Raw genomic sequence first — 14,214 nt, 5'->3', positions numbered from 1 at the left:
GACCCTTAGCTGTGAAAGTTTATTACAGAAGGTCTGCTTAGCATCGGAGATGGCTGACTGCTAATTTAAAATGACCAATGTTTCCTGCACACTCCTGATCGTTTGAAAGTTCTTTGAGTCTTGATCAGCATTTTACAAAAACAAAAGGTATTCAGACAATCCCAAAGAATGCACAACCAATCAAAAAGTAGATTTTAATTGTTCCCATTTGGGAAATTATTCAGATAACCAGATTATTCAGATACATCCAAGAGTGTTGAACTTTTTAATTGCTCAGGTAGGGGGATGAGGAATATCATCATTACCTTGTGAAGGATTGGCATGAGGTAATCCTGTCTGAAACTTAAAAGATGGAGTAATATACTCAAAGATGTTACTAACTAAAGTGCCATTCAGTACTCAATAAATCAGTCAACTTCTGTTATTCCTGGAACAGGCTATGTGAATTCAGAATACTAATTATGGCTTGAAAAGTCCATTATATTAAGGCTTATGAAATAAAATAAAATACAACCCGTCAGAATTATAAAGTTTAGTAAGCCACCATTTCTCTATCAGTTGCCACCAATCTTGGAGTCTTGCAGATGTAGATTAATGGTACTCAGAACCCAATCAGTGTTGAATGATCAGGAGCCGTTCAGAATGTGCAAAACTTCAAAGAAGATGTATTGCAGAAGGGCTCAGTATAATGCCAGCAGGGTCTCAGGTTGAACCAGACTTTTTAAGTTGAATGTATTTTTGCTTTATAAAAATAATAATACCCAGCTCTTTTACAAAACTTTTCATCCATAGAGGTCAAATTTTGAAAGGCGTTTAGGTGCCTAAAGATACAGGTAGGCACTAGTGGGATTTGAATATGCACTTTTGGAAATCCCACTAGCTACCTACCTGCATCTTTAGGCACCTAAATACCTTTCAAAATCTGGCCCAAAGTGCATTACAAAGTTAACAGGTGGGAACCTGAGGCACAGAGAGGTGAAGTGATTTGCCCCAGGTCATGTAGCAGGCCAGTAGCAGAGCCAGGAATAGAACCCAGGTCTGCTTCTATTAGGCAACACTGCCTCCTTAGTAGCAAGTAGTACTTGGGTTTCTGTAATATTTACTAGTTTATACTTGTACGGGCTCATGTCATATTTTGAAAGAAGAAAATAAGTTGTTTTTGCCAGACCTAGTCTTCCATCGTGAATCAGGACAGAAGGAAGTGTAATTGTCTGTGATAATGCATGGGCTCCACTGCCAATGATATGCTGGCCACATCCAGATTTATATTTCTTCAACAGGTATGTCCAACAGTGCCTGCCAGAGAGCAGCAGCTGGATGAGGACCAGCTGGCAATATGGGAGGGGAAGAAGCTTTTGAGGTGCTCAAAAGAGTTGGAACCATGTTTTCTTGTGTTTGTACAATGACTAACGCAATGGGTCCCCTGTCCTGACTGGAGCCTCTAAATATTACTACAGTAGAAAAGCCAGAACCTCCAGTGCAATGCAACTGCTTTTTGCTGCAGTGCAGGTGTAATCTGGCCATAAAGCTTGTTTAACTGGCCCAGAGATCCTTCAGTGGGAAGGCACCAATGTAAGGGTGCTTATGCCATGCACGCTCTATGCTGCCCATGTAGCAGGGGCATGAGAATGGGGAAGGGGTATCATTAGGATGCCCTATGTCACATTAACCCACAGCTGCATTTTTGGCCTCTTCTGATATTACCTAATGTAAATTCAAACTGTTTAAACACAGCAGAGAGGGAGCTGCCTACCCAGAACAGCCGTACATTGGGGAGTGCAAAGATAAGCTTTAAAGTACCATAAAAGCATTTATAAATTGGGTAATTATTCTTATGCCCGCCTTACAGATGGCGAAAGTAAGGCTCAAAGTCATTAAGTGATTCATCCAAGATAACAAAACAAGCCACTGTTGGAACTAGGATTAAAATCCATTTTGCTTGTTTGGAAGGCCCATGCCCTTCTACACAAATTTGGAAAAGAAAAGGTCATAGAGTTCTTATGTGGAGAGAACTATCGCTCTTAAAAAGCCTGCCCAGGTCTGTCTTTCATATGACACTAATGTGATTAGTTTTTCCTGTTGCCAAGTGACATTACTGTCTACATCTCAGTTACAGCTAGGCAGCCGTGCAGCTTGGCAGTGATGTCAAAGCTCATTCCAGTCAGGATAGAACAGATATGGCTGCCAGGTTTCTCTGTTCAGGAGATTTGCATAGCAGTTCCCATGGTGCTCTCTGCACATATTTACCAAGCATTATTGCTTAGATTTGGCTTCTAAACAAGAATATGGGTTTGGCTTATCAATAGCATAGAACCTATTTCCAAGCTTGAGGAGTGCCCAAGCTCATCTAGCCTTAGCTTTATTTGGTTTGGGATATTTCTTTGTTTAAATTGCCAACCTTTTGCATTGCTGAAGTACCTCAAGGTCTTTTACAATTGTTAGGAGGTATATTTTAGCTCTCTATAAACTCTGTGTGTGTGTGTATATATTAGATCTTGATATACATAAAAACTAACCCTAGTTTATAAGAAACCTTGTTGCTCTTTACAGATTTGAAACACATCAGCCTTATTTTTGTCTGTTCTACAACTATTTCAGTCTTCTGTTAAAGTTTAATTTGCATTATCATGCTTTTTAGTCTCCAAGGGTGGGAGTCCATTGATAATTAATTGTAATTTTTATTGTCAGAAGATATACATCTCAGTGGATGGCTGAAAATTTACGATTTAAAAAAAATTTAAATAAAGAAATCTGATTTTAAAAAATAAACCTATTTAAAATTAATTGTGATATTATGACAACCTATGTTAACGCACAAACTTAGGTATAATCGATAAAAATAATTTATATTAAAAATATACAAGCAGAACATTTTCTGCCAAATTGCTAAAGAAAGTCAAACATGGTGGAAGTTGTTCACTAAGCACCTGGAAGCAAAATTTGTTGATGTGCAAAAGTAACTTCTGACAGCAGTAGCAGGTTCAGAGAGAATATTTTCTTAATTTCAGTTTATTCAACTAGTTCAATTCAATTACTAGTTCATTCAAAGTTAAGAAACCAACTGGGGGTTGAAAAACAGGAAAGCTTGTTTTCCTCTTCTAATATATGAATAAAAATGAGGTGTGTGAGGATGAGACCTACCAGTTCTACAATCTTGAAGGACATGATGACCAGAAACAATTAGTTCAATTCACTAACCATTTCCTTTATTTAATAAATCATAGAATCAGAGAACTGGAAGGGACCTTGAGACGTCATCTAGTCCAGTACCCTGCACTCAAGGCAGGACTAAGTATTATCTACACCAGAGGTGGGCAAACTACAGCCCGTGGGCCACATCTGGCCTGCGGGACCGTCCTGCCCGGCCCTTGAGCTCCTGGCCAGGGAGGCTAGCCCCCAGCCCCTCCCCTGCTGTCCCCCAGCCCCTGCAGCTACGCTGCTGTGCAGGCAGCACTCTGGGCAGTGTGGCGGCATGCTCCTGCCGAGCAGAGTGGCAGCATGTCTAGCTCCAGCCAGGCAGCGCAGCTGCCAGACATGCTGCTCTGAGCAGCATGGTAAGGGGACTGGGGGGTCCCGGGGGACAGGGACCGGGGGAGGGGTTGGATAAGGGGCAGGGAGCAGGGGGCGGTTGGATGGGGCAGAGGTTCTGGGGGGCAGTCAGGGGACGGGGAACAGGGGGGGTTGGATAAGCGTGGGGTCCTGGGGGACCTGTCAGGGGGCGGGGGTGTGGATGGGGTTGGGGTAGTCAGGGGATTGGGAGCAGGGAGCAGTTGGATGGGGTGGAGGTTCTGGGGGGGCAGTCAGGGGACAGGGAATGGGGGGGTTGGATAGACTTGGGATTCCAGGGGGCCTGTCAGGGGGCAGGAGTGTGGATAGGGATTGGGGTAGTCAGGGGACTGGGAGCAGGGGGGTTGGATAGGAGGTGGGGGGTCCCAGGAGGGGACTGCTAGGGGACAAGGAGCGGGGGGGTTGGATGGCCTGGGAATTCTGAGGGGGGCAGCCAGGGGGCAGGAAGTGGGAGGGAGTGGATAAAGGGTGAGGGCCAGGCTGTTTGGGGAGGCACAGTCTTCCCTACCCAGCCCTCCATACAGTTTTGCAACCCCAATGTGGCTCTCGGGCCAAAAAGTTTGCCCACCCCGATCTAGACCATCTCTGACAGGTGTTTGTCCAACCTGCTCTTAAAAATCCCCAACCTCCCTAGGCAATTTATTCCAGTGCTTAACTACTCTGACAGTTAGGAAGTTTTTCCTAATGTCCAACCTAAAATCAGTTAATTTTAAATGCAAAACATGTTTTGATAAACTTCCATAAGAAAAAAGTATCCCTCATGTTTAAAGTAGTTTTATTTAACAAGTAAAAAAGCAATTTTTAAATGCTGCTTCGTGCATTTTTAATTGAATTCCAATTTCCATCCAAATGCAAGATGACACAAATCAAAAGTAACAAATTATCTCTATTAAAAAAAAAAGTCATTAATTATTTTCTAACATAATTTTAAAAAAAATCAGAATCTGAATAATTGTATGTTAAGCTTTATAATTTCTTAAATAAAAGTGTATGGATATAGTGTGTCCTCCCCATTAACAAAAAGATGTACCAAATTTTACCAAACAGTGAGACCCAACCTTTCTTTAGGAAAATAAGAAATACAAATGCAAAACAAGATTAAAATAGATGATTTAAATCAAGGGTTTCTGCTTGCTCATCTAAATCACTTTGATTTAAATCAATCCACCTTGGTGGATGGGTGTTTGGTTTGGAGTTCTGTAATATTTTGTACTTTTTTCTTTTCTTTTATTAATTGGATTTTAGTTTTGGAGATTTGCCTCCATCCTTGAAAGGGCTGTCCATGGAATGAGTCAGGGCAGCCCAAATCACTACTTGAGAAGTAGAGTGCAAAACCACCCTATGTGGGTTACTAATGCCTTAGAACTTGGAGCTGCAGTAGAAGAATGCTTAGTCTGGTCATGTGCTAGAGGACCTGAGTGGTTATTCACTTATATGTTTCTTCAGAATTATAGATATGTGCTTATTCTTCTTCTCAAGTACCATCAGGACACTTCCCAGTGTCCCTTACATGCATGCTGTAATGCAGAAGTATTTAGTCTTCTCTGCGTATTCCAGGAGCTCTTCAGTCCTAGACCTAGAATAGGAGTTATCATTTGCTGAATCCTTTGGTTATGGCCAACTCACTAATCCTTGGATGCATCATGGTACGCACTGTCCATCATCTGCTCTGGTATACAATATGACTGCTGTCCAGTTTGCTGGTATTTTTCAGTCAGATTGATCTGGTGTTAAATCAGATTGTTTCAGCTTGATATCTTCTGCAGAATTTCCATCCACAAATTCTTCCACAACTTCCTTAAACTTTTCCTGCTTTATCTGATCCAGATGATGCAGCTGTTCTTTGTCCACATTCCAGCTGAGAGATGCATCACTCATGGAAGAGGGAGGTGAAATGAAGTGAAAAAAACTCTGTGCTTAATTTTTGAGTGATTACCTAATATATAACACACTAAAGACAGCTACAATACATATATACATTAATATTACTTTTCCATGATGTAGGTAATTGTTGTAGTTGCCATAGGAATGTTGCATGATTATGAATGGGAGGGGAAGGGATCCATTGCAACCCTTGAGATATTAGAGAAGTTTTAGGAGCATCCATGCCCTCCTCTGCTCTGAAGGAGCTGGAAACTGGTTGCCTCCGTTTCACTATTTCTTGAGAAGATTTTTCTGGAATGTCTTTCAGAACTTCACTCTCCCGTGTTTGTGTATCTTATATAGACAACCTCTTCTCTACAAGATCGTAATTCTTGTGGCTGTCTTCCATTTGACTGATGCTTTGGATGTAGGGAGAGAGACTTGAAACCAAGTCCTAGTCACTTCTAATAATTAAAGATCTCCTACAATTTCTTGCAAGAGGAGAGGTGTGTGCCCTGAGGTCCAGGTGAAATTCCAGTTTGGTAATTGCATTTGGCCTACAAAAAACTTCCCCTGGTAGTCTCAGTTGGATAACATTTTTTTACTTCCTGTTCTAAGATGTTGTTTAGAGGTGTTGCTATGCACTGTCACCATATTTAATTGTAGCGGTAAATGCATTTCATTAACAGATGAAGGGATTTCTGTGTTTATAGAGAAAAACCCTGCATGTTCCAGTCAAAGCACTGAACTACCTCTTTATGAGTAAAACAAATAGGATTTGGCCCATAAGTTGTAAATCAGTGTGCAAGACTTTTTCTTCTAAGCACAGTTACATATGAATAGCTCAATATAAAATATTCCCTGCAGTAAAATAGGGGTTAACTGTATTGGGGACATCATTGACTACTGCAGGAAAAATTTAGAACTGTGAATTTAGGTCTTGAGAGAGACAAGATGGATGAGGTAATTATCGTTTATTGAATTACCTTGTGTGGGTGGAAGGGACAATCTTTCAACCTTCACAGAGCTCCTCCCTAGACCTAAGGAAGAGCTCTGTGAAGCTTGAAAGCTTTTCCCTTCCACCAACAGAAGATGGTCCAATGAAAGATATTACCTCACTCACCTTGTGTCTCTCATATCCTGGGACCAACGTGGCTGCAAAAACACTGCAAACAGCTTAGGTCTTGATGTATAAATAATGCAGAAAATCATTTTAAACAAATTTACTTGTGTGTTCTTGCATGTGATATTTATCTCAGATCTTCAAATGAACATCTAAACTTTTCATTAAAGCTTTTAATTCAGTATTAATGGTAGATCAAGTTTTGAACTGTCTGTAATATCTTGACATCTCTTTTAAATATAGTTTTGCCATAAATTTTGCTATAACTAAAGGTTTTTGTCTGCTTCCCCTGACTTTCAGAATCTGGAAAGTTAGACAATTGCTCTTAGTTGTGTCAATACAATTCTAATTAAACTTTAGTATCTAAACTATGGATTTGTGTTTTGACTGCAGATTTTGCTACTGAAAAGCATCAATAATGGATATTCCTAATAGCAGTCCAAATTGTTCATAATTTGCGTTGACTTTGTAGCTAGACAATATGTTCAGCCTATTCCCCTGCAGATTTTGGGTTACTGCTATTCTTGTGTTTAAGATTGTCATAGGGGTCATAATGTGTTGTCAAGAAGCAGATGAGAAGTTTTCAAATGAGCCAGATTCTAAACAATCAAGCACTATTAGGTTGAGACATCAACAACAGGAATCGGCAATCAGAAATGGAGACACTGAAGCCGAAGCTTCTCTGAGACAAACGATATAAAGGAGGAAAATAAGAAATATTTTGGAGTAGTTTTCATCCACCGTGCTGTAATGGTAGTATTTTGAAATGTAAGGTTAATGCATCATTCTCTCTGTAGTGGGCATTCCAATGATCACTTTTTTTTTTTTATTTCAGCCAATTGGAGCGAGTGACTATTTGGAAATATGTAAGAATTTTGACACAGTCTTTGTTCGTAACATACCACTACTTACCATAGCAAAAAGGACCCAAGCTCGCCGCTTCATTACTCTTATCGATACATTTTATGATCATAAGGTGAGAACTAAGTGTTTCAGGTATGCATGTATTATAATGTTATTTGGCCATTTTATAAATTAATCCTGTCTTCCATCAGGTAACAAGTAAGCCATCTTATTTTAGATAACATTGTCAGCTGTAGTAGAATCTCACATTTAGTTCAGTCACATGCATAATTTGCACACACAAAAATGGCAGTTTCTCTTCATATTTTGGCAAAGACTTAACAACAGAGGTAATATATTACTGAGACGACTACTTCTACAAAATTTGCTATGATCATGTCCAGTCAAGACTCACTGGGTGTCTTTACAATAATTCAAATACACAATACATGTTGCGACAATCATTTTAAAAAATCAAGTCAAATAGACTGCTCTCACCTCTGTTATCACTTGTAGTGCACAATTGTTTGCTCACCAATCCAGGACAGAGCTCCGTGGGGGCTGACCCTAGAGCCCACACAGAACTCCAATGAAGCCATTGGGGCTCCATACTGGTGGAGGGGTCTGCTCACAGGCAGCTCAGTGCAGGATCAGAGCCTTATTTTTCCACAAGGTTCAGTAATTGGCCAGGGGTCTTCCAGGCATTAGCGTGAACTAGCAAGGTCCTGCTATATTTTAATTTCTTCCTTTACCCCGGTGAGAGTGGCTTGGGTACTGAGAGAGGAAAGAGGTCATTTACATTTTTCATATTTAAATAGAAAGTAATGGCCATGTCCAGAAAATTGTCTATAACTATTTAATAATGTTAAATATTCTTCTTTGAAGACCTATTCCTATAAGACTCTCACTCTTAGGTTTGTGCTCCTTAGCACAATGCCACAAAACTGGCAGCTTAATTCCAAGATTGAGAATCCTATGCGATGTCTTCAAAGAAGCAGAATTTCAGGGAATTAATTTTCCTTTATTTTCATTTTTCAAAAACATAACTTACTTTGGCTTCGTTCCACATCTGAAATGTACATATTTTTCCTTATTAAAGGTACCTTCACTTAAGAGTAAAATCTGGCCATTTCTAGACATTTGTAGTCTATCAAATGTTTTTTTAAAAAGTGAAAAATTATTGTTAACGATTTGAAAATTGTGAGCTTAGTGAAATACAACCATGTTTTAAAACGAACGTCATTTCAGAATGCTTTCCTATAAAGTCCTCAATTCAGGAAAGCAAATAAGCACTTGTTTTAAGTCCTACTGATTTCAGTGGGACTTAAGCATGTGCATAAATTTAGGTATGTCCTTATTTGTCCTTCCTGAATAGGGATGTTTTACTGAATCAGGAAATAAACAATTAAATGGGTGTTGTCATTCTAGTAACTAAAGAATGTGCCACTGAGCATTCTGGAGCTAGGCTCATGCTAGATGATTTTAATTTGGAAGGAACCATTAATGAAGAGAATATTAAAGTGTTAATATATTTGTTAAAATGTGATATTAATTGTAGAAGAAACATTGATTGTAGATTTTAAATCAGGTTGCAGAACTGCTAACGGAATAGTAATGATAAATGCACCACTTAACTTGGATTTACAAAGGTTTCAATCATGGGGAAGCAAAATCAGCACTATTAAAACAACAAAAAGGGCATTTCGTATTTAAGCTGATCATTTTAAAAGAGTAATGAAAATATTAAGTTCCATCCTGTGTGTGATTATATATGCACACACTTAAATATGTATGCAATCAGGAAATATCAATTGAGATATCAGTCTTTTTCAAGATGATCATAAAGGCCCTGATTCACCAAGAAACTTAAGTACCTGCCTAACTCTAAGTACGTGAATAGTCTTATTGAAGTCAGTTGGACTACTCTTGTGCTTGAAGTTCGGAACCTGCTTAAATACCATGCTGAACTGGGACTAAATACAGTGTCTTAGAAAATATGTATGCAGTAGGCATGGAGTAACAAAATCAGAGGTACTTATTTTTGCAATCTGTTATCTCTTAGTATCATCTTGAAGAAACACATCAGGTGATCATGAAATATGACCTCCTCCAAAGAACATATGAGCATTAAACAACATTATCCCTATTTACCCTATAACTAATCCTATGGAAAAATCATCTAAAAAGGTCACAGAGCTAAAACTTAATACATACTGACCTATATTTTTTCCATCATTATGAAACTAAATATTTGTAGAGACTGATCTGCAATGGAAATCTTTTGTCTGGGATCTATCAATATACTGTATGCTGTCCACAATAATATTACAGTACGTTTATATCATAAACCTCATAGGGCTACCGGTACTTCACTGTATACAGTATCTCTTCAAATCAGATCTGAAAATAGTTATTCCAGCCTTAATAGTATTATTAAAAAGCAGTAATGATAAAATTCAAGCTAAATTTTTAACTCACTTGAATCTTATGGGTCCAAAATGTAGTGGCCAAACTGAACTTTTAGAAAGACTTCATATTCCTTAAACATTCATTTGAGAATGTCTGTGCAGTTCATTTATCCTCTCAGTGCAACCCTAACTAGTGAGAATCCATAATTTCCTAGTGATTTTCATATTGCTTTTTTTAGAAGGTAAATTACAGTGGTAAAGATTATGTCATATAGCAGATATTCTGAGGGTGTGGTGACACAGTTAGGTGGATCCATTCCTACTGAATGGATCACTGAGGGGAGAAAGCAGTTACTACCCTGGCATATGAATAAAAAGTCTGCAAGTTGTTATTCAGAAAAATACCTGGTTAAAGTTAATATTATTTATTTACTGGCCTCTCACAAGAGACTACACCATAAATTCACATAGCTGCAGTACTAGTGGGTGGGTGAAACTTCAGAAAGATACTTGGAAAAACAAAATGAAGTACTTTAAAGCTTTTTCCATAAAAGATGTGTGTAAAACACAAGCAATGGTGCCAATACACATTTCCCCCTATTTCAGGTACGTATTATTTGTTCTGCATTGACACCTCTCCAAAGCTTGTTTCCGCTAGAACATCATGACAGTGGCCTGGAAGAAAGCAGAATACTGATGGATGATTTGGGGTTGAGCCAGGTGAGTGATATCAACATCATCTCCTTTTGTTACAAAAAGCATAATTGGCTTTGGTCTGATATCATGGCACCATTGCAGGAGAAAGAATGAAGTAAACATTTAACAGACGGCTTGCTGCTGTGTAGTAGAATCCATGCAGCACAGTTGTCACTTTAATAATTACGTATTTTACTGTATCTGTATGGTCAAGGAATAGATCAATAGATATGGATCCATTTTGCATAAATCTATGCCCTAACCCAGTTGTATCTCTTTGTTAGGGTGACCAGATCGCAAGAGTGAAATATCAGGACACATGGGGCAAGCGGGGGGCGGGGGGAGTGGAGAGACAGAAAGACACAGATGCACAGCCCCGACCGGAGCCAGAGGCACACTGGTCTGCCTGGCCCTGTGCTACCAGCGTGCCCCTTCCTGTTGGGGGTGGGCCCATGCTGTTTTCCTTTAACATTACTTTGAGAGTTTTTACATTTTATTTCCCTTTTGGTACCCTATACTGTCCACTGTCTTGTATTATTAAGCTCTCTAAAGCATTCAGAGGTATAGTTTGGATGGGATGCTGATCAAAATAGATCTGTGCCTCACAGTTCTGTGTTGTTTTTTTTAAATATCAATCTAGGATTCAGCTGGAGGACTTTCCATGTTTACAGGAGAGGAGGAAATCTTTGCATTTCAACGAACTATCTCACGACTTACAGAAATGCAGACTGAACAGTATTGGAAAGATGGAGACAGAAGCAAGAAATAGTTATTTGTTCGAAGATGAACAAAACCTCTCAGGACACAAAAATAGTATATAAAGAAAAAAGATTCTAATAGAATTGGAAGCATTTCTAATATAAATGAATTGATTATTATTGCACTTATCCTCTGGACCATAACTTTTCATCTGCAATGTTTACGTTTAAAATTTAAGAGCTTAGTAAGTTGTGGTTTTTGTTCTGGTTTAGGTTTCTTTGACACCCCCAGCTTGTGGATCAATTATTATGCCTTTTATATTTCAGTTTTTTTCTCCAGTACAGCATGACTTCAGTATTCAACATGGTTAACTGGGTCAAGATCCCTCTCAGGCTGCAGCACAAGTCAACCATATAGGCAGGGGTCACAGTAAAATGGGGATGCACATCTTAGTTGTTGATGCAGTATTTTTGTCATATTTATGACAGCTTGCACAAAAGAAAGATCAAAGCCACACAAATCAAATTTACTTGTATTTTATACTCTGCTCCCTCTAGAGTCAGTCTGTAAGATTCTAGAACTCCTGTGTCCTATCTTTTTATTTTCCTAACTCTTACTTGTAGCCATCTGCTGAACTTCAAATTTCCTCTCTTCTACTGAAAGGATACGCATCACTCTCGGATAGTTTCCTGAGGTACATAGTGTCTGCTGTCATTCTAATGAGGCTGCTGCTCTGTCCTACAGCCTGAAAGCCAACGGCCTGATCCTGGGGACAGAATGAGCCTTAGCAGGAGGTGAGGGTGCTTGTCACCTTAAAGGGGCGAGGTCCACGTAAAGAAAGGTGATTAAAAAAAAAAAGGAACTATGCAAGGGAGAGAGTAAAATGTAATAGAAAAGTGGAACTAATACTTTTTGAAGACTTTCCATCAAAGCACAAGAAAGAAGAGTCCATCTCTACTGACAGCTGGGTGTTCCTGCCAGAAGGGGGTGGGGCGGATGGGACTTCATGGACCTTTGGTACTTTCCAGCCTAAAAGTTCTAAGGCCTACGCCACACTACACTTTCTCCTCTGTTTCTATTAACACCCGTGTACTGGCCAGTGTCGACTTGGGCATGACTTGATCACACTCTATAGTACAATTGAGTCAAGAGACAAGATTACTAGAGCCCTGCAAATCTGTGGGTATCCGCTTTATATCCGTGGACCATTTCTGCAGATAGCAGTGCAGATGCGGATACAAATTTTGTATCCACGGAGGGCTCTGACGGTAAAAGCCAGGCGGGCAGCTGGGAGGAGCCGCAGCACAGATCCTTCACCTGCCCTGGGCAGGGGGCCTGGGCGGCACGGACACTGAGCAGGGAGCTTCTTAGGCCCCCGGTAGGTTGAGGGTCTGCCGCAGCTCCCCACAGCTGCCCGCGCAGCTCTCCCGAACCCAGCTCCAGCTGGGGAGGGGAGCGACTCGGAGCCGCAGCCCTGCCATGATAAGCACCGGGCGGGGGTAGCGGTGGTGGACCCTATACCTGCCCTGGGCGAGGGGCCCAAGCAGCTCCCAGGCACCTCCACAGGTCTCCCCTCTCCCTCCGGCCAGGCCAGTGTGGAACCCAGCCGGGGAGCCACAGTGGACCCTCCATCTGCCCACAGTGCGAAGCAGAGGCTGAAAGCAGCCCCCAGCCGTGGCCCTGCCCGCCAAGCTCCCTGCCCGGCTGAGGGCAGATGGGGAAGGGTCTGCGACTCTGTGCGGGCTCCCTACGGCTGCCCGCGGCTCTCCCCGACTGGGCTCCGGTGGGTAGGATGCCTCAGAGCCTCACCCGACCCCCAGTGTAGAGCCCTGCAAATCTGCAGATCATTTTTGCAGATAGCAGATCAGATGCAGATACACATTTGTGTATCTGCGCAGGGCTGTAATTACAACATGGTTACATTTTACAGTGGAGATGAAACCTTAACTGTGGTGTGTAACCATGTCCCCTCTAGTTGTAGCATGAACTTGCCTTTCATTAAAATTGCCTTGGATATTTTTTAAGCCTAGATTTAATAAAGCTATGTACTGTCCTTTCTGACGAGTACATTATTTCTATTAGAAACCATCTTTAAAAGCATGTTTCAAAATAGTTTCCTTGGATAGGGAAAAAGGTTGCAGACGGGGCATAAAAGGATCATCCCCAAATCTGCACATTTTGTTTGAATTTTCATCTCACCGTTGGTGGTTCTGAGAAGAATCCATGTACCTCGTATGTCTCAGTATTATTGTTTTTCTCTCTCCATCGATTAGCAACCTGATCAAACTGCTGCTATAACAGCCACTACCATGACACTGTCTAAAGGGAACTAGTCCTTTGGACTTCATGGCCTTATACTTTTTTAGGTGGTGGAGCCATATACTTGATGTATTACTCTATCATGACCTGGTTTTCTTTGGAGCCATATGCTGGGCAGGGCCAGTGCAACCCCTTTGGTTGACCTAGGCGGTTGCCTAGGGCACTAGAATTTGGGGGGGGCGGCATTTCGGGTCCTTCGGCGGTGACCGCGGCAGCTGGATCTTGGGCTGTCCCGGTCGTCGTCACCATTTAGGCGGAGGGAGCTGGGGCAGGGGGGCGCGGGGAGGGCCACCTGCAGCAAGTGGGGTGGAGGGGCAGCACTCAGGGGAACTCCCCGCTCCAGCTCACCTCTGCTCTGCCTCCTCCCCTGAGCACGCCGCCCCGCTCTGCTTCTCTCCCTCCCAGGCTTGCGGTGCCAAACAGCTGATTGGCGCTTCAAGCCTGGGAGACGGGAGAAGTGGAGCGGGGCGGCGTGCTCAGCGGAGGAGGCGGAGCAGAGGTGAGCTGGGGCGGGGAGCTGCCGCACGGCTTCCTGGGCTGCTGCGGTGGGGGGCGCCTCAGGGCGGAGGGGGGGACGGAGAGCTGCCACAGGGCTTGGGGAGGGCGGGGGGGCGCAAGGCGGAAGTTTTGCATAGGGCGCGAAACATCCTTGCACCTGCCCTGATGCTGGGTGTATTAATCCTACAAGGTTAGCCA

At 41.7% G+C, this 14,214-nt stretch overlaps 1 protein-coding gene across 1 annotated transcript in view; it reads left to right on the top strand.

Annotated features, from left to right (window-relative positions):
• The window catches only part of AFG1L (AFG1 like ATPase), a 141,260-nt gene extending 127,528 nt beyond the window's left edge, over positions 1 to 13,732 (top strand). Inside the window, exons 11-13 of the mRNA XM_054024534.1 lie at positions 7,389 to 7,529; positions 10,411 to 10,524; positions 11,141 to 13,732. Of these exons, the coding sequence (XP_053880509.1) occupies positions 7,389 to 7,529; positions 10,411 to 10,524; positions 11,141 to 11,269 (384 nt within the window). The 3' untranslated portion in view covers positions 11,270 to 13,732. The remainder of the gene's footprint in view (positions 1 to 7,388; positions 7,530 to 10,410; positions 10,525 to 11,140) is intronic.
• Positions 13,733 to 14,214: the final 482 nt, after the last annotated feature.

Source organism: Malaclemys terrapin, chromosome 3, assembly GCF_027887155.1.
Source record: "Malaclemys terrapin pileata isolate rMalTer1 chromosome 3, rMalTer1.hap1, whole genome shotgun sequence".
NCBI lineage: Eukaryota > Metazoa > Chordata > Testudines > Emydidae > Malaclemys > Malaclemys terrapin.
Note: the sequence above shows the minus strand (reverse complement) of the source record. Positions and strands in the feature narration are given on the sequence as shown.